Source organism: Pan troglodytes, chromosome 6, assembly GCF_028858775.2.
Source record: "Pan troglodytes isolate AG18354 chromosome 6, NHGRI_mPanTro3-v2.0_pri, whole genome shotgun sequence".
NCBI classification, from domain to species: domain Eukaryota; kingdom Metazoa; phylum Chordata; class Mammalia; order Primates; family Hominidae; genus Pan; species Pan troglodytes.
Window position 1 is genome coordinate 132,159,619 of NC_072404.2, and position 26,059 is coordinate 132,185,677.

The 26,059-nt window shown below is 40.6% G+C and overlaps 1 protein-coding gene across 5 annotated transcripts in view; it reads left to right on the top strand.

The window, feature by feature from the left end:
• Window positions 1-24,564, top strand: part of MET (MET proto-oncogene, receptor tyrosine kinase) — a 126,219-nt gene extending 101,655 nt beyond the window's left edge. For all 5 annotated transcript variants that reach the window (XM_016956840.4, XM_063813849.1, XM_016956839.4 and 2 more), the window contains 7 exon segments: window positions 846-1,076; window positions 3,368-3,448; window positions 4,755-4,936; window positions 8,164-8,273; window positions 9,478-9,643; window positions 21,832-21,968; window positions 22,064-24,564. In XM_016956840.4, coding sequence (XP_016812329.1) covers window positions 846-1,076; window positions 3,368-3,448; window positions 4,755-4,936; window positions 8,164-8,273; window positions 9,478-9,643; window positions 21,832-21,968; window positions 22,064-22,301 — 1,145 coding nt within the window. In that variant the 3' untranslated portion in view covers window positions 22,302-24,564.
• The last annotated feature ends 1,495 nt before the right edge of the window (window positions 24,565-26,059 follow it).

Genomic DNA, 26,059 nt, shown 5'->3' on the forward strand with positions numbered 1-26,059 from the left:
GCTGTGGCTATGATGCCCCCTCCTTGATATGTGTGAATTCCCAGTGGAAAGAGAAAGGGAAAGTGGAAATGCCCTATTTGGCATTAAGAAATTGACTATCAGCACAATTTCTTCCCCTGAAATAAAAAAAAAAAATCTCCTTGCAAAAGGGAGCTTTGCCTGAGGTTCTTACAGAGCTTTGGTTATAAAGATAAACTTATAAAGAATGCTTACCCCTTTCATAGTGTCCTGAACTAAACAACAAGGATGGTCCACTAACCGAGATCTAACCTGCCTTCTCTAAACAACAGTAACACTAAATCCAGTGCCATCACTGCACAGTGGAGAATTTACCACTCATGTGAAAAGCTTTCAGTTTTGGGAATATAGCCATTATTTATTTCTAATCATATGTATATTTTTCCCTTGGCCAGGAATCCATAGGTTTTGCACAATAGTAATTAATTCCATTAATAAATAGTAGTGTCTCAAAAGGCATCTTTTTCATTTTCTTATATTTGAGCTGGATTTTTGTGAGACCAGGCAATTGCTCAACTACCTTTGCTGCTTCCATTCTTAAGGACATAGTATATTCAAAAATAAACCATAAGCATGGCTTTTTGCTATTGATAAAGAGAGAAATGTCTAAGGAAATGAGGGTAAAAAGCTTTCAAGGTTAATACTTAGTCTACTTAAATGAAAATCTGTAAACATCTAATGAAATGCTTGTATATATAACTTAGTATCTTTTCCCAATTTATTATCATTTTTATCAAACTAATTCCATTATAAAAGCTCTTCCTGTTTCAGTCCCCATTAAATGAGGTTTTACTGTTGTTCTTTAATAATTTTCATTCATCTTACAGATCAGTTTCCTAATTCATCTCAGAACGGTTCATGCCGACAAGTGCAGTATCCTCTGACAGACATGTCCCCCATCCTAACTAGTGGGGACTCTGATATATCCAGTCCATTACTGCAAAATACTGTCCACATTGACCTCAGTGCTCTAAATCCAGAGCTGGTCCAGGCAGTGCAGCATGTAGTGATTGGGCCCAGTAGCCTGATTGTGCATTTCAATGAAGTCATAGGAAGAGGTAAGTATTTCCACTCAGCTTTTTGTTAAATACGATTTTCCAGTAAGCATTTTATCTTTGGCCTTTGCAGATTAGGAACTTAGACAATGGTGAAAGCAACTGACAGAGCAGTGATAACAAGTGTACTTGATTTCTGTTCTATAGAAATGCAGCCCTGTAAATCATATCCGTGGGGATTTGCCCTTGTGCATGGAAGCAATTGGATAATCCCCCAAATATATTAGAACTAAATCACAATTCGTCCTCATCCTGTGTGTACTAGCAATTATAGTTTCTTCAAAGGTGCCATTTACTTTCTTCTAAAACTCAGGGCCAGGCGCAGTGGCTCACACGTGTAATCCCAGCACTTTGGGAGGCTGAGGCAGGTGGATCACCTGAGGTCAGGAGTTCAAAACCATCCTGGCCAACATGGCAAAACCCCGTCTCTACTAAAAAAATACAAAAATTAGCCAGGCATGGTGGTGGGTGCCTTTAATCCCAACTACTGGGGAGGCTGAGGCAAGGAGAATTGCTTGAACCCGGGAGGTGGAAGTTGCAGTGAGCCAAGGTTGTGCCACAGCACTCCAGCCTGGGCGACAGAGTGAGACTCCATGTCAAAAAAATAAATACTTATAAATAAATAAATATCACTCCTTTAATTTTGAGTATTTTTATTCAATCTCTCTCCAGTCTTTCTTTACCCTGAGAACAGTGACAAACTCTATGAAGCCTGGTTTATAGCAGTTTGTACACTGCTGGACAGCATCAGAAGACAGAGAATTTATAGCATTCCCCTGATCTAAAGCAACATATATCATCTCTACAATGCACTCCAATTTCTTTATACAAAGATAAATGAATATTTGTAATAAGCTAGCCAAAGCAGCAATAACAGCTAGCATAAACAGTATTTGTGGAAATATTTAGCAGGAAAAGAAACCAATCAAAAACCGGGAAATGAACTTCATTCTTCTTGTTTTTTCTTTTTTTGTTGTTGTTGTTTTCTAAAAAGCTTTTACCCTTAATACTAAATGGCCTCTGATCCCTTTTATTCTATATGTGCTGCAAGAGGTTGTACAGGCATCTGCCAGTGTGATACAAGAGAAGCTGATGGCGTGATTTCCCTTATATGAACACAAGGCCGCCTCACTTTCCTGTGGTAGCATCCACACATTCTTCTGTCAAACACCCTAGAGCGTAATCCTTTGTGTGCTCCTTCTTCCCCAAGAGTGGCTTCACTGTTAACAAACATCTTTCCATTTATCTTCAGAGTAATATATAGTTCTGTCATAGGCCTATAAATCCCAGTAATTGCATCAGTTTTAGAGTGTGTGGACTCACTAATTGTGTTCTAATTCTACACATTTGGAAAACTAGAATTTTTTATCATGAAAGGTACTAAAATGGCAATTATTTCTCTTTTGAAGTTATAATCATTAACAGCTCTATAAATATTAGCTACTATGTATTTATATGTTTTTCTGCAGGAGAATAGGAGCACTCAAAAGCATAAGTTTTATTTTATTCTTCTTTGCATTAGTAGAGGGTAGCCTAATGCCTGACACTCACATACTAGGCACTCATGGTGTCTTGGCCAGCTGGATGAATTAATTAGTGAATGACTTACACAGCTATCAGACATTTGGCACCTCTGGGGAAAATTACTGCCACTGGATAAAAGGCTACCATTGGGAAAATGATGTGGTTAAAGCCAGAGAGAACTGGATGAAGTGAGTCAGGGTGAATTTGCTTCATCTGGGCAACTGCCTTTCAGTTTCTGCCAACCTGGATTACGTATTAACCAGTGACTAATGGGGAAATCCTTATTCTATAATACTAATCCTATTTTTAATGGTAACATTTTTATTTCATTTCAGTTTATTAGAATATAGAGAACTTATTTTATTATAGTTCTTCATGTGGGTTAACTTTATTTTCATATTTTAAAATACTATGTCATCCTTTAAAAAAATTTATTTGATGAGGCGGATGTTACTCACCTTTTCAGTGGTTCCACTGTGGTTGAATATTTTATTAGGTTAGGCTTTAATATGAGTCATATCATCTACAACTTATTCATGAATTAAATAATCACATTGCTTATATCCTTGGGTGAAATGTGTTGCATCTACATATATATTTACAAACACGCCTACATACCTATAGTGGTATTGTTAAAAGTATTTTTTAAATGTACTCTTTTGCTGTATAGAAAGAAGAAAGAATAAAATGAAGCTCATAAAGGGTTTGATAAATAATTATTTCATAATGAAATGTTATGCAGTGCTAACCAAGTTCTTTCTTTTGCACAGGGCATTTTGGTTGTGTATATCATGGGACTTTGTTGGACAATGATGGCAAGAAAATTCACTGTGCTGTGAAATCCTTGAACAGTAAGTGGCATTTTATTTAACCATGGAGTATACTTTTGTGGTTTGCAATCTAATAAATAGCTTATAATAAAATGTTGATTTACACTTTCCCCTTGTGGAAAAATCAGCTACCACTGAAATTATGGGCCTAATCCTGAAAATTTGTTTTGTTCTAGACTTTTATTGAACTACTTCCCCTGAAATGATCCCTCAGAGCCCTCATTAGTAAGGGGGTAGGAGAAATGAGGTTCTTGGATGAACTGAGTATCATGTAACTATAACTATGTTTGGTTTATAATATTTGTTTTGCAAGTGACATTTCTGGAAACTATTGGAAGCATGTTGGCACCTACAGTAGTAATGACTCATTTTACCCAGAGGCATTACTAAAATTATTTTTTAACCACAACTTCCATTAAAAAGATAAAAAATGAAATAAGACAAACAGGAGAAAACTACGCTGGCCAAAAATTGAAAAATCATAAGTATGGTAATACCTCATTTATCCACATTTTTGGAGAGTGAGGCATTCCACATACATGAACTTCCTAAATAAATGAAACTTACCCCTTTTTAATGCTGGAACATTACTTAAAATTTTAGCTGTTATTGAGAAAATCTTTTTAAGATGAAATGCATACTCTGTTTAAGGGAATGCTTCCAAATACAAACTAAGTCTTTATTGGTGACCCCAAGCCATAATTACAGCCATAAATTACTATATTACACAAACAGTGTACTCCACATACATAGTGTTCCTGGCTCCGCCTGTGTTGACAGGTCTCACATGCTTGCGTTTTCTACTCCCATTTCTCATTTTCTGCTTGCAAATTGCAGCAGCCTGAAAAATGTTAACCAGCTCTACTACAAACTTTATATGGGACTTAATAAGCTTTAAGTGCACAAATGAAAGATTTTCCTGCAAGATACTTTACTGTCACAATTATTTCAGTCTTTTTAAAATATAAATCAACATGCTAAGCAGTGTTCTACATGGTTAATTTTGTTGGAAGTCTGACCATAAGGGAAATAAAGGGACAGTCTTTATGAAACCTAAGTACAACCTTTGCACTAAGTTTATAGGAGACAATCTGGTGGCTGGCTGGACTCTATCTTGCAAAAGTGAGCGTAGGTGGTGACTGGAAGGCACAGTGCACGGTGGCATCATTCACTCAGATGTGATGTAAAAAGAACACTCTGCAGTCAAACCCTCAGGACAAGATGCTAACTGTGTGGTTTACCATTTCATTGCTCTTCCTATCTAAATTTGACAAAAGTATTCACTGTTCCATAATGAAGTTAATGTCTCCACCACTGGATTTCTTAGGAATCACCGACATAGGAGAAGTTTCCCAATTTCTGACCGAGGGAATCATCATGAAAGATTTTAGTCATCCCAATGTCCTCTCGCTCCTGGGAATCTGCCTGCGAAGTGAAGGGTCTCCGCTGGTGGTCCTACCATACATGAAACATGGAGATCTTCGAAATTTCATTCGAAATGAGACTCATGTAAGTTGACTGCCAAGCTTACTAACTGGCAAACTAGCTGTAAGCCAGCCATCCCTTCAAAATAGGCCTGCTCTGAGTCTTTAAAAAGCTAGTAGCCAAAGATGCACATTTAAAATGTTAGCATCATTCAAATGCACCTCAAAGTCTTCTATCCTGGTGGGAAATAGTGACACCTGGAAGGGTTTCCTGGAGCAATGATTCTTACTTGCTCTGCAAGCAACCTTGCTCTACCTTCCCCCTGATAGGGACATTTAGTCATCTTTTTTGTTTGTTTTTTTTGTTTGTTTGTTTTTTGTTTTTTTTAAATTATACTTTAAGTTTTAGGGTACATGTGCACATTGTGCAGGTTAGTTACATATGTATACATGTGCCATGCTGGTGCACTGCACCCACTAACTCGTCATCTAGCATTAGGTATATCTCCCAATGCTATCCCTCCCCCCTCCCCCCACCCCACCACAGTCCCCATCTTTGCATGTCTACTATGTGCCAGAAACTGTGCACAGCACAGGAGAAGTGGAAGCAGAGCAAGCCTCAGCCCATATGGAATGTTAACTCTACAAGGCATTGAAAAATTAGCTCCAGATGCGTCCCTTGCTGTTCCTTGTCCTTGCCATCCACTCTCACACCTCAGGACCTTTGCACTTGTGCTCCCTCAGCCTGGAACACTCTCCCCGCAAATAGCCATGTATCTCACTTCCTCATCTTCTTCAGCTCTTGGCCGTAATGCCATCTTCAACATAAGCCTTCCCTAATCTGTTTAAAATTGCAACTGACCACCCACCCTCATGGCTTCAGACTCCTCTTCACTGCTCTATTTTCCCCCATCACACTTAACTGTCATCTGATACACGAGGCCTGAAGCTGCCCAATACTATGGCCATGAGCCACATGTAAAAGGAGGCTAGTTCGAACTGAAATGTGCTGTACGGTGTAGAATACATCCCAGATTCTGAATACTTAGTATTAAAAAAAAGAAGGTGAAATATCTCACTAGTAGTTGTTTATATTGATTACATGCTGAAATATTTTGGATTTTGGGGGTTGAAAAATATATTGTGAAAATTAATTTCACCTGTTTCTTTTTACTTTTGAGTATGGCTACTAGAAAATTTTATATTACATGTGTGTCTTGCTTTATATTTCTATTGAATAGCACTGTAGTAGATAATAAACAAATAATAGCTATATAGATGTATATGTATGCATATATATGTACACACACCCTCATCCCATTAGAATGGAAGCTCATGAGGGTAGGATTTTTGTGTATTTTGTTCACTGCTGTGGCTCGAACACCTAAAACAGTGTTTAGCACATAGACTCTCAGCAAATAATTGTTGAATGAATCAGCTAAGGGTTACAAAAAAAGGTTCTTAGCCTCTTGCAAGTGGTAGATTTTTTTCTTGACATTTATGCCAGGACCTAAAAGTCACCAGGCCAGGACCAGGGAGGGTGGGAATAAGAATCTCAAGAACTGAATTCATAGAAGGCCTCAGGCTCCGTCTCAGTTCCTGCTCTCCAAGTCTCTGTGGGAGGTAATGAAGTTGATCAAAAGCAACTTTATAAATATGGGGTCAAATTATCAGAGAAAATAAGCGCTAGGAGAGTAATGAGATATTACTCAGCCAAAAGAATAAAACATTCCCTGGCAGTGAACTTTTGCAGATAAGGCGAATTGACCTTACAAAGCACACAGCTGCCCTGACAGACCCCACTTTCCCACTTCAACTTTTGTTATTACCCTGATGGATTAATGTGGCTGGAGGTGCTACCTTCTCTAGCGTACTGTTACCCCAGGATTAAAGCATGATAGAGATTTCCTGTTATCCAGAACAGAATAGTGCCATGGCCTTTTTTAATCCAAGGAGCTGATACTGAGAGCAACCACAAACCCAGATGTGTCTTAAAGAGAAACCTAAAACCAGGAACTGGGCTTTCTCTATGCTGTGTGCATTGAGAGGGGCTACAGCCCTTTTGCAGGGTCCCCACTGACTACATCTTGCACTGACAAACTCCTCAGTGACTGTTGAAGGGGAATACCCCATTCGTGATTGCCAGCCAGTGACATCACCAGACTTGACAGCTCAGTGGTTTGGGGTGATTTCTTTCTGAGCCTTCTCTATTCACTGTGTTTCTGATGTTCTAACATCTTGGGCCTTACTAACCCTGGAGGAACTGTCCCTCCCAAGGCTAGCTAATTCCTGCAAATAGTAAACAGCTTGCCTTCAAAGCATACCTGTCATGTGCAAACCAACCAATCCAGAGCCCTTATCTAACCTCCTCCTTTATCAGGCTCTTACAATTTGGGCCACTATCCACCTGCCCTAATCACCCCAGGGCCCAGTTCCAGACAACCAGAACTATCCTCGGAGCCTGCTGAAATACTCCAGATTGGCCAGCTCCAAACCTGCTTACCCTGCCTTACCAGTTTCTTCCCAGGGAAACTGCAATGAAGGCTCTTGCTCATGTTTTTCCCCTCACTCTCTCTGCCTCCAGAGCCCAGGGCTTCCCCCATGTGACCCTGCATGACAGGGTGTGCCCCCTCCTCTTGCAAACTGTGAGTAGCAAACTATCTTTTCAATGGCAGTTGTCTCCTGTTCTGTTGGCCTCATCATACCTGGAAAATAATAAAACTACATTTTAAAACACCTCCATTTTCCCATCTGGAAAATGGAGCCTCTAACACCTGCCTGACAGAAGTGTAGAAGTAGCTGTAATTTATGAAAACAATTAGCCTGGTGTTTTGCATACAATAAATACTTAACAAATGGTTGATCTGTCAATGGGGCACACTTTTTGTTGTTGTTGTTTTGTTTTTTGTTTTTGGAGACAAGGTCTCTGTCACCCAGGCTGGAGTGCAGTGGCACAGTCATAGTGCACTGCAGTATCCAACTCCTGGGCTCAAGCAATCCTCCTTCCTCAGACTCCTAAGCAGCTGGGACTATAGGTGCACACCACCACACCAGGCTAATTTTTTTGTGGGCGGTGGATGGGAGTAAAGACAGGATCTCACTGTGTTGCCCAGGCTGATCTCAAACTCCTGGCCTCAAGCCATCCTCTCGCCTTGGCCTCTCAAAGTTCTGGGATTACAGGCTTGAGCCATTAAGACCAAACTAATTTTTGAGACAAGATAATTTTTTATAAATAAACATTTCAGAATTCTAAGGTCAAAATTAGAACAGTAGATGCTTAGTTTATGCTTTTCTAACTCTCTTTGACTGCAGAATCCAACTGTAAAAGATCTTATTGGCTTTGGTCTTCAAGTAGCCAAAGGCATGAAATATCTTGCAAGCAAAAAGTTTGTCCACAGAGACTTGGCTGCAAGAAACTGTATGTAAGTATCAGAATCTCTGTGCCACAGTCCAAATTAAGTGACAAGGAGGAATCTGTTTCCCACTGTTCAATGCTAGTTAAGCTGTTTTCTCTTCTTATGCAAAAGTCCTTTATTTCTGTTACAATCTTAAATCGATGTGTAAGCCCTGGGGATGTGGGTGGGACTTTCAGACTTTATCCAACAGAGAATTTAAAAGGATTCTCCATAGGGGTCTTAAACAGCTGTTGTGTACTTTTGCTTTTCTCAGTCCTTCCCTCCAGTAGCTCTCAATGTTGTGGTTTCACGCTGCATTAGTGTTGGGGAGGGAGAATTTGATCTTCAGCATTTGACAGTGAAAAGGAGAGGGCTGGGAACACAAATACCAACATATTGCAACTTCCCAAGAGTGGATTTGAAGCCAGCCTGCAGAAGCCCTACCAAAAATGGTATTTGGCAATGAATATACAAAGAACTTTATTTGTGTCTGGCTGCCTGGCTATATAATACAACAGTCAACAGTTTGTAATTGAGTTCATGTTTTCCCTTGCATAGCACTGATTCATGACTTATGGTATGTGTGAATGAAAAAGCTGTGCTATTAATTTCCTACCTTGGTTTTGGTCAATGTAACAACATAAAAGCCAGCTTAAACAGAGGATGCATAGCCCCAGATAGCGGAAATTGATTTTTGTTGAACTTCGCTGTTTTTCTTAGATGCTTTACTGTGTATCCTAGTTCTCTATTACCTCAGTGGTGGGATATATGAGTTTTGTGTGCTAACCTAGCTCATTTAAGAATGAAAAAGTAAAGTATCAGTCCCCTGTCATGCTCTCCCATAAAACTGAGTATCGCTAATCAGTTGACAAGCGAAGATTGGTGATTGCTTGGGTAGTTAATTAGCATACTTCATTTAGCAACCAAAGTAAACCCACAGGGGAGACAGCCTTACTACTGCAGATCTACATTAAAGCAAAAAGGACTTTCTTATGCCATACAATTCATGATCTCTTTCCTCAGCCTATTGAATTGGCAATGTCAATGTCAAGCATTTTTATTCAAGAATTCTGTTGTAATTTAGTGTTAGTCAATAGAGGCCAGATGAAATATTTCCTTCAGAAGTTATGGGTTTCAAATACTGAAGCCACTTGTTTAATCTGTAGATATTCAGCATCATTGTAAATTATTCTATTTCAGCCACGGGTAATAATTTTTGTCCTTTCTGTAGGCTGGATGAAAAATTCACAGTCAAGGTTGCTGATTTTGGTCTTGCCAGAGACATGTATGATAAAGAATACTATAGTGTACACAACAAAACAGGTGCAAAGCTGCCAGTGAAGTGGATGGCTTTGGAAAGTCTGCAAACTCAAAAGTTTACCACCAAGTCAGATGTGGTAATGTATTGGTTATCTCTGAGTTTCTCCTCTTTTACTTTCATATCCAACTTTTTTTGAAGTTTTATCACTACTTAATTTAAAAAAAAAAATTCAACACCACCAATTCCAGTTTTCTTCATATGTAAAAATGGACTTGTCTGATACGTACACATTGTATATTTTCATAAATTCACTCATTTATTCAAAAATATTTGTTGAGTGGGGCAACATACCAGCTCCTTAGGAAGCCCAGAGCTGAACCAGGCATGAACCCTGTCGGCCAAGAACTTTGGCTCAGAAGGGAAGAGATGAGATGGTCAACAATGACTGTGACACAGGTGGCCTGGAATGGGCCCTGATTCTCATAGCCCCAGGCGAGCAAGAATTCCACATCAAGAAATCTGGAAGCTGTAACTGAGGCAGTCTAGCAGTGAGGGCATGATCCCTGGGCCTAGCTAGTAAAGTGCCTTCCCTTATCTGCAAAGGCCATCCTTCTTGCGCAGAACAAGCTCTCAAAAGGCATGCACCTGAGTGCTGAGGCTGGGAGAAATACTCACCTGGGCAGCCAGATTCACCACATTCCCCTTACACCATATGGAGAAGTGGCATTTGAATTGGGTTAAAGGACAGCAGGTTTGGAGTTGGGCAGCTGGGCAATGGAAATACCGATCCAGGTGTGGCAGAAGAGCAGGAAAGTATAAGCACCTGTAAAGTTATAAGGAAACAGTCCTTAGTTATTTGGCAAGAACAGAACACAGAGAGGGAAGTTATGAGAATAAATGGAGAAAAATATACTAGGTCATAGAGTTCCTTGAAAACTGAACTAGAGAGTATGGAATTTATTCTCTGGTAATGTGGAAACAAAAAAGTAATCAGATTAGACTGCAATCTTTCATCATTGTATTAGTCCGTTCTCACACTGCTATAAAGAAATACTGAGCCTGGGTAACTTATAAAAAGAGATTTAATTGGCTCACAGTTCTGCAGACTCTACAGGAAGCATGGCTGGAGAGGCCTCAGGGAGCTTTTACCCATAGCAGAAGGCAAAATAGGAGCAGGCATTTTACATGGCAGGAGCAGGACCAACGGGGCTGTGGGAAGTGCCACGCACTTTTAAACAACCAGATCTCCTGAGAACTCTATCACAAGAACAGCACCAAAGGAAGAAATCTGCCCCCATGATCCAATCACCTCCAACCACGCCCCTACCTCAGCATTGGGGATTACAATTTAACGTGAGAGTTGGGTGGGAACACAGAGTCAAACCATATCATTCCGCCCTAGTTCCTCCCAAATCTTACATCCTTCTCACTTTTCAAAACACAGTCATGCCTTCCCAACAGTCCCCCAAAATCTTAACTCATTCCAGCATCAGCTAAAAAATCCAAGTCCAAAGTCTCATCTGAGATAAGGCAAGTCCCTTCTGCCTATGAGCCTGTAAAATAAAAAAACAAGTTAGTTGCTTACAAGATACAATGGGGGTACAGGCATTGGGTGAATGCTCCCATTCCAAACGGGAGAAATTGGCCAAAGCAAAGGGGCTCCAGGCCCTACACAAGTCCGAGGCCCTATGCAAGTCCGAAACCCAGCAAGGCAGTTATTAAATCTTAAAGCTCCAAAATAATTTTTTTGACTCCATGTCTCATATCCAGGGCACGCTGATGCAAGGGATGGGCTCCCAAGGCCTTGGGCAGCTCTGCTCCTGTGGCTCTGCAGGGCTCAGCCCCATGGCTGCTTTCATCGGCTGGCATTGAGTGCCTGCAGCTTTTCCAGGCACACGGTGCAAACTGTCAGTGGATCTACCTTTCTGGGGTCTAGAGGATGGTGGCCCTCTTCTCACAGCCCCACCTGGCAAAGCCCCAGCACTAAGGGGAGGTCTCAGGGAGCTTTTTACCCATGGCAGAAGGCAAAGCAGGAGCAGGCATCTTACATGGCAGGAGCAGGACCAAGTGGGGGGAGGGGGAGCATCTTATATGGCAGGAACAGGACCAAGGTGGGGACAAGCTTTCACCAAGGGGAGAGGTGCCACACACTTTTAAACAACCAGATCTCCTTAGAATTCTATCACGAGAACAGCACCAAAGGGAGAAATCTACCTCCATGATGCAGTCGCCTCCCACCAGGCCTCAGCTCCCACATTGGGGATTATAATTCAACATGAGATTTGAATGGGGACAGAAATCCAAACCATATCAATCATTCTCCAAGACAACTTGAAAGGAGTAGAAGCAGGAAGATGAAGTGAGAAGTGGAACTTGAAATAAGACACAATGAGAATGGAAAGGAAGAGATGAAAGGAGGAGCATCTCAGAGGTAGAATCAAAAGTATTTACCAAGGAATTGATAAAAAGTCAAAGATTAGCAAAGGTATATGCTCATGCAATAACACATATATGAAGCACAGAAGCAAAAGCTGGACTCAGAACAAAAATAGCAAGTTGAGCCTTAAACACACTGAGTTTGCCTTGGGAGTAGAATGTCCAGGCAGAGAAGTCCATCAGGCAATTGAAAATGTGAATCTGCAACTTGTAAAAAATGTATTATTCAGCCTGGGCTGTCATACAATAGACCACAGACTGGTTGGCTTAAACAACAAAAATGTATTTCTAACCATTCTGAAGGCTAGAAGTCCAAGATCAGGATGTCAGCATGGTTGGGCTCTATTGAGGGCTCTCTTCCTGGCCTATAGATGGCCACCTTCTTGCTGTGTCCTCACATGGCTAAAAGAATAAGAGTCAGTTCTCCAGTATCTCTTCTTAGAAGGGCACTAATCCCAGCATGAATGCCCACCCTCATGACCTTGTCTAAACTGAATTACCTCTAAATGGCCCCATCATTAAACACTGTCACAGTGGGGCTTAGAGCTTCAACATATGAATTTCCGGGGAACACAATTCAGTCCATAGCAGGGGTCAAGGCTGGGAATATGCTTTTGAGAGTCCAAAAGCAATTATTCAGTAGTCCAAAAGCAATTATTCAACTACATATATAAAGTGAAAGAGAAAAGCAGTGAGGTAAGGGACCCAGAAGCAAAGACCACCATGAAAGTCAGAGTAAGAGAAAGTTTCAAGGAGAAATTGGATGCTCAGCAGAGTCCACTGCTACTCAGTACACCAGAAGGGTCTTGGAAGCTGAGTAACTTGAGTGATTTGGAGGTCTAGAGTGTGCTTAGGAGCACAGGTGTTGAATGGAATGGAGAGTACACTTATTCTATTCACATGTTGTAAGTCAGAGGACTGTGATGTCTGGAGATAGAGAAACATTTGATGTTTCAGTCCTTAAGGATAACAACTAAAAAAGGAAAAAGTGCAAACAAAGTAGTCAGAAAATAATGTTCATGGGGGACATGCACTTGAAGAGAAAGGGTTGGTAGCTTTTGAGAGATGATGGGTCAGAGATCTGAGTGTGGCATGGGAAGCAAGAAGTCATCTCATCCACCTCTCTGTGAATCAGCAAGAGGGAGAGGTGTGGCCCCTATTGGCAAGAGTTGCAAAGAAATTGTGACTTCAACTGAAAGCTGAGTTTCAGTTCCTCTGAGGAGGTAGGGGAACTATTAGAGAATAAGACGAGGTGACTGGGAGTTTGTTTTCAATGAGTAAGTAGGTCATAGGTCATAGGTCATGGTGGAGAACCAGGACTTCAGCATGCATGACATTGGTAAGAGAAAGTGATAGTGCCATGTAGAGCTTAATGCCTGGGATTTTGATCCTGAAAGATTCTGAAAGAGGTGAAAGAAGTGGGTGCTAGAGAGGGAGACTGGGGACATGTTAGTGACAGTGGCAGGTGAAGGCAAAAGATAGGGAGAATTAACCCATCCTCCAAGAACATACTGTTCATTCAGACTTGAGTGTTAGTCTGCCATTAAGAAGCCAGAGCCAACCCTTACAACTCAATAATAAGACTGTCTTAGTCGTTTTGTGCTGCTATAACACAATACCACAAATTGGGGGATTTATAATGAACAGAAATGTATTTGGCCCACAGTTCTGGAGGCCAGGAAGTCCAAGATCAAGGGGCCACATCTGCTGAAGGTCTTCTTGCTGTGTCATAACATGGTGGAAGGCATCACATGGGTGTGAGAGAGTGCAAGAGAGAGCAAGAGGTGGCCAGACTCTCTGTTATAACAAACTCCCTTCCACAATAATGAACTGACTCCCAAGATAATGACATTAATTCACCCATGAAAGTAGAGCCTCATGACCTAATTACCTCTAAAAGATCCCTTCTCTGAACACTGTTGCATTGGGAGGGGATTAAGTGTCCAACACATGAACTTTGGGGGACACATTCAAACCATAGCAAAGGCAATATTACTCAATTTTTTTAAGTAAGCAGAAGATTTGAATAGACATTTTACCAAAGAGACGTAAGAATAGCTAGCTAATGAGCACATGAAATGAAACATATGCCCACATGAAGATTTGTACATGAATGATCACAGTAGTTTTCTTCATAATAGCCAAAAACCAGAAGCAATCTTAATGTCCATCAATGGGTGAAAGGATAAAAAAAATGTGGTGTGTCCATACAATGGACTAAACCATTCATCAACATAAAGGAATTACTGATGCCTACTACAGCATGATAAACCTCAGAAACATTATGTTAAGTGAAAAAAAGGCAGATAAAAAAATTACATGTTGAATGGTTCCATTTATATGAAATTTCTAGAAAGAGGCAGAACTATAGAGTCAGAAAACAAATCAGTGGTTGCCTGGGGCCAAGAGAAGGAGTGAGGATAAACCACAAATGGACATGAGGGAATTTTCTGGAATGTTGAGATGATCTAAAACTGGACTGTGACGATATGATAGCTGCACGTCTATATAAATTTACTAAACATCATTTAATCACTTTAATTTACTAAACATCACCAATCACTTAAAATTGGTGAGTTTTATGATCTATAAATTATACCTCAACAAAGCTGATTTATAAAAAAAGAGCCTGATGAAATTTTGGATGTTTAGGGCAAGTGTTGGGATTCTAAGCTTCTTGACAGCCACAGACACGCAACAATACCACCACCTCCCCAACAAACACACACACACAGCACAGAGGCCAAGGCTTCCCCCATAGCCACAGTCACTCAGATACTTGACTGGAAATGTACATAGATTTCTGCAGATAGGATGGTGCTATTTCTTTCTCACTCTCATCGAAAGGCACTATTTTGTGCTACATAAAGGCTGAACCTGAATAATCTGTACATAATGCTGCTTTGGGAAATGGTTACTGATTGCATGGATAAATTTGCACAGTGTTTTACTTCCAGGACAGCACAATCTTGAATGTTGACATGGAACATTTCCAAAAGCATGCAATGAGCTATGTGTATGTTGAAACCTGCGACCAAAAACTTGCCTGCTTGTAGATTGGGTTTTCTTTCTAGAAAATGCCCAAATGGAGCTTGGCTAAAATCTGAATACTCTTTAAGTCCATTCAAACAAAATCGGAGTGTCACTACACTGGAAATCACTCACACCGTCCTCTGAACCCTTTTGCAATGGGTGTTGTAATTGTATTATACGTTGTTTCACACTTAATACAAGTTCTTCCATTAAACTGTGTATTGACTTCATTGTTCTCAGCCCTTATCTGCCTCATCTTTCTGAAGTGTTTAACATTATTGTAACCCTCATTTTTCTTGAAATTTCCTCTTCCTTTGGTTTCTGGGACACTGAAACTTCTGGTTTTCCTCCTGCTTCTAGGTTGTTTTCTTTATCCTCAATGGCTTCTCTTCCTTCTGTCTTCCTTCTCTCAGATGTAGCTGTCTCCCAGGATTTTTGTCTTTAGGGGTCATCCTCCACCAACAGTTGGAACCATTCCCATCAATAACCACCTTTGATTCTCTCTACCTGGATGTCATCATCGGTGTCACAAATTTACATGTTCAAAATCAAACTCTTTCCTGCCAAACCCTCAATTTCTCACCTCCTGGCTTTGATTAATGGCATCACCATTGTGTAATTTACCCACTCCTCATTCTTTTCAGTGTTCGGTTCTTCAGGTTTTGACAAATGCATGCAGTTGTGTAACCACCACCCCAACAATCAGGACATAGAACAGTCCTATCATCTCAGAAAATTTCCTTATGCTCCTTTGTAGTCAACCTCTACCCTATCCCCAGGACCTGGAAATCAGAAAATCAGATTTATTTTCTGTCTCTAGAGTTTTACTTTTTCTCAAATGTCATATAAATGGAATCATGCAGTCAGTAGTCTTATGAGTCTGTCTCCTTTTACTTCGCATATTACATTTGAGAGCCATCCATGTTGTCGTATCAGTAGTAGTAACGTATCAGTAATTCATTCCTTTCTTATTGTGGCAAAAAAATACATAAAATTTACCATCCGAACGATTTTTATTTTATTTTATTTTAAGTTCCAGGGTACATGTGCAAGATGTGCAGATTTGTTACGTAGGTAAACGTGTGCCATGGTGGTTTGCTGCACCTATCAACCCATCACCTGGGTATTAAGCTTGGCATGCATTAGCTGTTTTTCCTGATGCTCCTCCCCTCCCTCGATAGGCCCCAGTGTGTGTTTTTCCCCTCCCTGTGTTCATGTGCTCTCATTGTTCAGCTCCCACTTAGTGAGAACTTGCAGTATTTGGTTTTCTGTTCCTGCGTTAGTTTGCTAAGGATAACAGCTTCCAGCTTCATCCATGTCCCTGCAAAAGACATGATCTTGTTCCTTTTTATGGCTGCATACAACCATTTTTAAATACACAGTACAGTATTGTTAACTATGTGAACATTGTTGTGCAATAGATTCCTAGAACTTTTTCATCTTAGCAAAACTGAAACTCTATATCCATTAAACAACAATTCTCCTCTCTCTCCCCCAGGCCCTGGCAACCACCATTCTACTTTGTCTAAGAGTTTGACCACTTCAGATACCTCATATAAGTGGAATCATGCAGTATTTGTCTTTTTAGGACCGACTTATTTCATTTAGCAAAATATTCTCAAGCTTCATCCATGTTGTAGTATATGACAAGATTTCTTTCTTTTTAAAGGCAGAATAATATTCCATTGTACATATATGCCACATTTTCTTTATCCATTCATCTGCCAATGGACATTTAGGTTTCTTATACCTCTTGGCTATTGTGAATAGTGCCGCAGTGGCCATGGATGTAAAAATTCTCTTTGAGATCCTTTTTTTCAATTCTTTTGTATATACACACAGAGACAGGATTGCTGGATCATATGGTAATTTTATTTTCAAATTTTTGGGGACCTCTCTACTGTTTTCCACAGCAGAGTAGTTCATCCCTTTTTATTTTTGAGTAGTATTCCATCGTACAGATGTACCACATTTTATTTATCCATTCACCAGTTAAAGAACATTTGGGGCCAGGAGAGGTGGCTCACGCCTGTAATCCCAGCACTTTGGGAGGCCGAGGAGGGCAGATCACTTGATGTTAGGAGTTCGAGACCAGCCTAGCCAACATGGTAAAACCCCATCTCCACTAAAAATACAAAATATTAGCCAGGAGTGGTGGCACATGCTTGTAATCCCAACTACTCAGGAGGCTGCGGCGAGACAGTTGCTTGAACCCTGGATGCAGAGGTTGCAGTGAACCGAGATCATGCCACTGTACTCCAGCCTGGACGACAGAGTGAGACCCATCTCAAATATAATAATAATAAAGAACATTTGAGTTCTTTCCAGTTTCAGGCAATTACTTATACATAATTGTAATGGCTATGACATTTGCTTGAAGGTTTTTCTGTGAACGTAATTTTTATTTCTCTTGGGTGAATATCTAGGTGTAAGAGTAACTAACTGGGTTGTAAGATAAGTGTACATTCAACTTTATGAGAAACTGCCAACTATTTTTCAAAGTGGCTGTATCATTTTATGTCCCCATCAGCGATCCATAAGAGTTCCAGTTGTTCAGATCCTCTCCCGCACTTGACATTGTCAGTTTTCTGATTGTTAGTCATTCTAATTGGTTGTAGTGCTGTCTCATTTTCTTTTTAATCTTTATTTCCCAATGGCTAGTGATGTCGAGCCTCTTTTCATGAGCTTATTTGCCATCCTTATATCACCTTTAGTAAAGTGTCTACTCAAATCTTTTGCCTATTTTAAAGTATTTATTAATACTTAATATTAATTTAGTTAGGGTTTATTTTATTGGCTTGTTTTTGTTTCTTATTATTGAATTGTTCGAGTTCTCTGTATATTGTGGATACAAGCATATCTTATGCGATACACTTTTGCAAATGCATTTTTTTTTCTTTTGGGATGAAGTCTCACTCTGTCACCCAGCCTGAAGTGCAGTGGTGCAATCTTGGCTCACTGCTACCTCTGATTCTTGGGTTCAAGTGATTCTTGTACCTCAGCCTCACCAGTAGCTGGGATTGCAGGCATGAGCCACCATGCCCAGCTAATTTTTGTATTTTTAGTAGAGACAGGGTTTCACCATGTTGGCCAGGCTCCTGACTTCAAGTGATCCGCCTGCCTTGGCCTCCCAAAGTGCTGGGATCACAGGCATGAGCCACCGGTGACGCCTGGCCCACAAATGCATTTTTCTAGTCTGTGGATTACCTTTTCATTTATTTAATGGTATCCTTCAAAAAGCAAAAGTTTTTGATTTTGTTGAAAATTTTATCAGTTTACCAATTGATAAAACTTTATCAATTTATTTTTTTTCTTTTATCAATCCTGGTGTTGATGTTGTATCTCCATGCATCTACTCTTGAATGCTCAGATTTGCCTATCATCATTCCTTGCTCACTTACCTCAGTAGCAACCCTCTCTATCACTTTTCATAGCTTACAACCATCTTTCACATTTAATTATTTCTTTGATCATCACCTTCAGTAAAGTTAGGCCAGATATTCTCCAGATGAGCTTATTGCTGGTGCTCAAATGTTCAAAATGGCTTGACCAATGCCATACAGTAAGCACGGATGATAGTGCTCTCATGGCTTGAAACTAAAACTGACTTGTTTCCTAATGCACATGAATTGTATACCTCCCTCCCCTCACCCCCGACACCCCCTCACCCAACAGACACACACACACACACACCTCAACTTCTCTCTTCTTTGTCATCATCCTAATCAGCATCACCTCCTCTTTCACTGTCCCTCCCCTCACCCTGCTGTCAGCCCCACAATGCTTTCAGGGGAGTGTGGAGTGCAGACAATACAATGCTCTTCCTGGAAACCTTCTTCCTCTTACCTCCCTGTCCCGTGAGTCCTCCAGCTATCTTCTGATACCCAGTTATTGCCCATGTCCTTTAATTCCTTGGAAAATTACCCAACTCCATCCCCCTTTTATGTGACTTTGTCTCCAGACAAATCTACATGTAGCCTAGACTGTCAGATAGGGAGACCTGATCACAGAACTTTGGCTTCCTCATCCTAAAATAAAACCAATTACATCACAGGATTGTAACCAAGTACAATCCATTATAAGGATTAAATAAGATGTTTTGTAAAGGATATAATGCCTATGCATGAATCATTATATGACAAATACACTCTTTCACTACCTTAATTCCAGAGAAAAGCCTCATAGGCTTCCGTATTGTAGGTATGCAGTAGTGTCCCTCACCTATTCTTATTCAGAAACCTCCTAACTGGCCTCCATATTGTGAATCAGCTTCTCCTTTCTGTTCTAAGCATGGCACTTACAGATGCCATCTCCCTGAGCACAACTCAGAACTCAGCCATGTCCCATTGATTTCAGTCTAATGCACTTTCTTTTTTTTTTTTTTTTTTTTTTTTTTGAGACGGAGTCTCACTCTGTCGCCCAAGCTGGAGTGCAGGGGTGCCATCTCAGCTCACTGCAACTTCCGCCTCCCAGGTTCAAGCGATTGTCCTGCTTCAGCCTCCCAAGTAGCTGGGATTACAGGTGCACACCACCATGCCTGGCTAATTTTTGTATTTTTAGTAGAGACAGGGTTTCACCATGTTGGCCAGGCTGGTCCCAAACTCTTGACCTCAAGTGATCTGCCCACCTCCGCCTCCCAAAGTGCTGGGATTACAGATGTGAACCACCTTGTCCCGCCCTGTCTAACCCACTTTCAACATTTAAAAACCTCCACAGCACAGTCCCATTTCAATCTTATGGGTCCCTAATCCCTTCCCCTACTCCAACATGTCAAGCAACGTGAACTATTATACTTATGGTTTAATAAGAACACATATGCAGCCAGGCGCCGTGGCTCATGCCTGTAATCCCAGCACTTTGGGAGGCCGAGGAGGGTGGATCACCTGAGGTCAGGAGTTAGAGACCAGCCTGGCCAACATGGCGAAACCCCGTCTCTACTAAAAATACAAAAATCAGCTGGGCATGGTGGCAGACGCCTATAATCCCAGCTACTCAGGAGGCTGAGGCAGGAGAATCGCTTGAACCCGGGAGGAAGAGGTTGCAGTGCACCAAGATTGCGCCACTTCACTCCAGCCTGGGCAAAAGAGCGAAACTCCATCTCAAAAAATAAAAAAGGAAAGAAAGAACACATGTGTACTGTTACTCCTGGCCCCACCCCCTCCACCCAAAACTCTCCCTCTGCCCTCATATTACCTGCACCTATAAAACAAAGTCTCCCTGTTCCTCAAGACCCACCTTACTGTCACTCTCTTCCTGCAGCCTTTCTCAGTACCCTACTAGTATCTCTTTGACTTTTGGCAACCTTTGTACCTCTTTGATATTACTGCTCTATATTACAGCTATTATCTTATTGTCCTGTGTGGCAGTTATCTGCACAATTCTCTTAACCCTGTTCATTCAGCCCTGGGACCTATCTAGTAACTTGAACAGTAACCTACTCGTATGTGATCAAGGGTCAATTGATACTTGTTAAATTGATTTTAAATATTAGTGCATATTCTGGGACTTGAAAGTTAACACGATGATGTTGTCAGAAGTGATTGTTGATTGTTAAGATTTTCAGACTTTGAAAACTTCTATTTTGCAAAGCTGAATTAGACAGCAAAGTTCTGTAGCTCCCTCCTGGCAAGGGGTTTGAGTTTTCTGTTGGGATCAAGGCAGTCAGCAGCCATCAAGGGTTCTTGCACTTGGGCAAAGAAGTCATTAATGGTAATTTGTATCAGCAATTACAGCATCTACCTCATTTCTTTCTTTCAGTCGCAGCGTTCAAAGGCAGGCTTTATTCTCCTTCTTGCTGGGTACTACAAGCTACACTTGCCTCTCAGTTTTATGTCTTCCTACTCCAGCTGTCTGATGTGGATTTTCCTTCTGCTCCAAGCTTCCTTCATTTCTCCCTCCTTATGCTCCCTACTCTTAGAGTGGCCTGGAAGTGTTGCTGGGCAAGAACTGCCCCCCTGGGTCCTGTCCACAGGGGCGGCCTCTGCCCATGCTGACTCTCCTCGTGTCATTCTTGCATGGGCACATGTCCAGGGGGAGATAATATGTATGACACGGTCTATCCTGAGCACAGTGTTTTAAGTCAAGAAATTGCATGTTTATTGAAGTTCAGTAGACCAAACAAGACCTAAGGGTCAGGAACTCTTAAATGTTTATCCCAGTGTGGACTCAGATGTATCGGGGAATTTTAGCAAGTCACTTAACCTCTCCGTGTCCCTGTGATCTTCCTATATAGTACTGATATGGCTATTTTATATGAATCTAGTACTTTCACATCTTCATGTGGCAGTTTTATTGAAATTAATTTTCAATAGAGAGACTTGTTGCCTTGCAGTTTTATTATTTCTGATTTTTAATATGTATTTTTACTTATGCTGACTTAGATCTTACCATTTAGTATTAACCTTTCAATGTGGTTACATTTCTTAAAGAGTATTTATGTTCAGTTTGAAACCACACAAATTTAAATTTTGGGAGGCTTTCTTCTTCTTTTACAAGTAATGTAAAATTGTAGTGAAGCTATTGGAAAAGAAAAGGATAGAAACATGTTAGTGCTTTGACACAGCGGGAGAGAATTTGGAAGAGGTATTCTACCAACTACAGATGGAATCTTCATCATCATGTAGACTTCAGATATTCTTTTAGAAAACTTCACATTTACTTATAATCTAAACCTTACCTGTTTAAACAAGTCGTGAAATGTATAGCTTAATAATTGCCTTTAAGAAAATTGTTGCCCAAAACATAAACCGTATTGAGTATGTAAAGCCAAGTTTAGTTACCAAGACCTACTGATTTCCTTTCATATATGTATGGTCACATCTCTCACCTCGTCTGTCCTGTTTCTTGTTTTACTAGTGGTCCTTTGGCGTGCTCCTCTGGGAGCTGATGACAAGAGGAGCCCCACCTTATCCTGATGTGAACACCTTTGATATAACTGTTTACTTGTTGCAAGGGAGAAGGCTCCTACAACCCGAATACTGCCCAGACCCCTTGTAAGTAGTCTTTCTGTACCTCTTACGTTCTTTACTTTTACAGAAATGCCTGCCTTCAAAGGGTCTCTTACAGCATGTCTTTCTTTTTGGAACAGATACGAAGTAATGCTAAAATGCTGGCACCCTAAAGCCGAAATGCGCCCATCCTTTTCTGAACTGGTGTCCCGGATATCAGCGATCTTCTCTACTTTCATTGGGGAGCACTATGTCCATGTGAACGCTACTTATGTGAACGTAAAATGTGTCGCTCCATATCCTTCTCTGTTGTCATCAGAAGATAACGCTGATGATGAGGTGGACACACGACCAGCCTCCTTCTGGGAGACATCATAGTGCTAGTACTATGTCAAAGCAACAGTCCACACTTTGTCCAATGGTTTTTTCACTGCCTGACCTTTAAAAGGCCATCGATATTCTTTGCTCTTGCCAAAATTGCACTATAATAGGACTTGTGTTGTTATTTAAATTACTGGATTCTAAGGAATTTCTTATCTGACAGAGCATCAGAACCAGAGGCTTGGTCCCACAGGCCATGGACCAATGGCCTGCAGCCGTGACAACACTCCTGTCATACTGGAGTCCAAAACTTGAATTCTGGGTTGAATTTTTAAAAAATCAGGTGCCACTTGATTTCATATGGGAAACTGAAGCAGGGAATTTTGAGGGCTTCTTGATCACAGAAAACTCAGAAGAGATAGTAATGCTCAGGACAGGAGCGGCAGCCCCAGAACAGGACACTCATTTAGAATTCTAGTGTTTCAAAACACTTTTGTGTGTTGTATGGTCAATAACATTTTTCATTACTGATGGTGTCATTCACCCATTAGGTAAACATTCCCTTTTAAATGTTTGTTTGTTTTTTGAGACAGGATCTCACTCTGTTGCCAGGGCTGTAGTGCAGTGGTGTGATCATAGCTCACTGCAACCTCCACCTCCCAGGCTGAAGCCTCCCGAATAGCTGGGACTACAGGCGCACACCACCATCCCCGGCTAATTTTTGTATTTTTTGTAGAGACGGGGTTTTGCCATGTTGCCAAGGCTGGTTTCAAACTCCTGGACTCAAGAAATCCACCCACCTCGGCCTCCCAAAGTGCTAGGATTACAGGCATGAGCCACTGCGCCCAGCCCTTATAAATTTTTGTATAGACATTCCTTTGGTTGGAAGAATATTTATAGGCAATACAGGCAAAGTTTCAAAATAGCATCACACAAAACGTGTTTATAAATGAACAGGATGTAATGTACATAGATGACATTAAGAAAATTTGTATGAAATAATTTAGTCATCATGAAATATTTAGTTGTCATATAAAAACCCACTGTTTGAGAATGATGCTACTCTGATCTAATGAATGTGAACATGTAGATGTTTTGTGTGTATTTTTTTAAATGAAAACTCAAAATAAGACAAGTAATTTGTTGATAAATATTTTTAAAGATAACTCAGCATGTTTGTAAAGCAGGATACATTTTACTAAAAGGTTCATTGGTTCCAATCACAGCTCATAGGTAGAGCAAAGAAAGGGTGGATGGATTGAAAAGATTAGCCTCTGTCTCGGTGGCAGGTTCCCACCTCGCAAGCAATTGGAAACAAAACTTTTGGGGAGTTTTATTTTGCATTAGGGTGTGTTTTGTGTTAAGCAAAACATACTTTAGAAACAAATGAAAAAGGCAATTGAAAATCCCAGCTATTTCACCTGGATGGAATAGCCACCCTGAGCAGGACTTTGTGATGCTTCATTCTGTGGAATTTTGTGCTTACTACTGTATAGTGCATGTGGTGTAGGTTACTCTAACTGGTTTTGTCGATGTAAACATTTAAAGTGTTATATTTTTTATAAAAATGTTTATTTTTAATGATATGAGAAAAATTTTGTTAGGCCACAAAAACACTGCACTGTGAACATTTTAGAAAAGGTTTGTCAGACTGGGATTAATGACAGCATGATTTTCAATGACTGTAAATTGCGATAAGGAAATGTACTGATTGCCAATACACCCCACCCTCATTACATCATCAGGACTTGAAGCCAAGGGTTAACCCAGCAAGCTACAAAGAGGATGTGTCACACTGAAACTCAATAGTTGAGTTTGGCTGTTGTTGCAGGAAAATGATTATAACTAAAAGTTCTCTGATAGTGCAGAGACTTACCAGAAGACACAAGGAATTGTACTGAAGAGCTATTACAATCCAAATATTGCTGTTTCATAAATGTAACAAGTAATACTAATTCACAGAGTATTGTAAATGGTGGATGACAAAAGAAAATCTGCTCTGTGGAAAGAAAGAACTGTCTCTAACCGGGGTCAAGAGCATGAACGCGTCAGTAGAAAGAACTCGGGGAAACATCCCATCAACAGGACTACACACTTGTATATACATTCTTGAGAACACTGCAATGTGAAAATCACGTTTGCTATTTATAAACTTGTCCTTAGATTAATGTGTCTGGACAGATAGTGGGAGTAAGTGATTCTTCTAAGAATTAGATACTTGTCACTGCCTATACCTGCAGCTGAACTGAATGGTACTTTGTATGTTAATAGTTGTTCTGATAAATCATGCAATTAAAATAAAGTGATGCAACATCTTGTATACTGATAGTGGTTATTGCCAGTCATGCTTGATTACCTGCATTTGCCTAATGATAGAGGAAGCCTAAGATTGATTTCACCTGGCTGCATAGAGCTCATCCATGTAGGAGAGCCTTAGTCAAGTGAATGCTGAGGAAGTAGTAAAACAGCATGCATCCCCGAATCTCAGGAAGTCTCTGTCTTTCCAAGGGTTTGGTCTAAGTTGCTGATTACCCAGATTTTTCTGACGATCTTTCAACTGCTAGAGCATCTGGTTCCTGTTTTAGCATGGTGCTCTTCTCCAGCAAGGTGTGTCCTTAGACTAGAAGACACAAAAATGCAGCAGCAGCCACACCATTGGCACACAGATACCTAGGTGTGGGTTGCAGAGAGAGGCCTTCTTGCCCCATCAAAACTACTCTTTATCTACACAGGTGCCCACCCTTTTACCCCCAGTTACCAGGGAAATTACCTTCAGGTTATCTCCATGTATATTCTTGTAATGGTAAGGGAATTCAAAGGTGATAATTTCAGCCATCTAAGAATTGTGTGACACATTGGGGGTAATCTCATTTTAAAAGAACCCAATTTAAAATAATGCCTACAAAATACAATGGACACTGATCCTTTACTGGGAGATAATTCAACCCCCGCTCATGGCCAAACTCTCTCCCACTCAAAAGATGCATTTCCCTAGAAAGTTCAATCCAACTCTTTCCCATAAGGAGAACAACCTGTCATCTTTACATCTCTAGAATCCGGCACTTAGTAGATTCTCAAATAATTGCTGAACCGAAACAGCATTTTCTTATTCCCCATCACTTTATTTATTTATTTATTTATTTAATTTTGAGACAGGGTCCCTCTCTGGCCCCCCCAGCTGGAGTGCAGTGGCATGATCTTGGCTCACTGCAACCTCCACCTCCTGGGTTCAAGCCATTCTCCTGCCTCAGCCTCCTGAGTAGCTGGAATTACAGGCACGCGCCATCACGCCCAGCTGATTTTTGTATTTTTAGTAGAGATGGGGTCTCACCATGTTGGCCAGGCTGGTCTGAAACTCCTGGCCTCAAGTGATCCACCTGCCTCAGCCTCCCAAAGTGCTGGGATTACAGGCGTGAGCCACCACACCCAGCCTACTTTAAGCCACCATGGATAGAGTTATTGCCTATGTAGCTCCCATGATGTTTGGAGAACACTAATATGGAGAATGCAGACTTTTCTGGGGAAAGAGAAATAGAAAGATAGACCTTTAAGAAGTTTGGCTTGGTGCTACGCATTTTTAATTATCACAGGGTTTTCGCTTCACGATATAAGCATCAATTATATTTTTGCTCTCTGACCTACACAGTGGATTCCATCTTTAAAGAAATAGGGAGAAGGGATATATAACGCGTAGAAATACATCAAATGCTTGAATGCTGACATCTGGCATTGTTAATCTACCTGATTTCGTTCAGAAAATGAGTTAGCATTATATAAAAGAAATTGATTAGTATTTTATTTAACTCAACGAATAT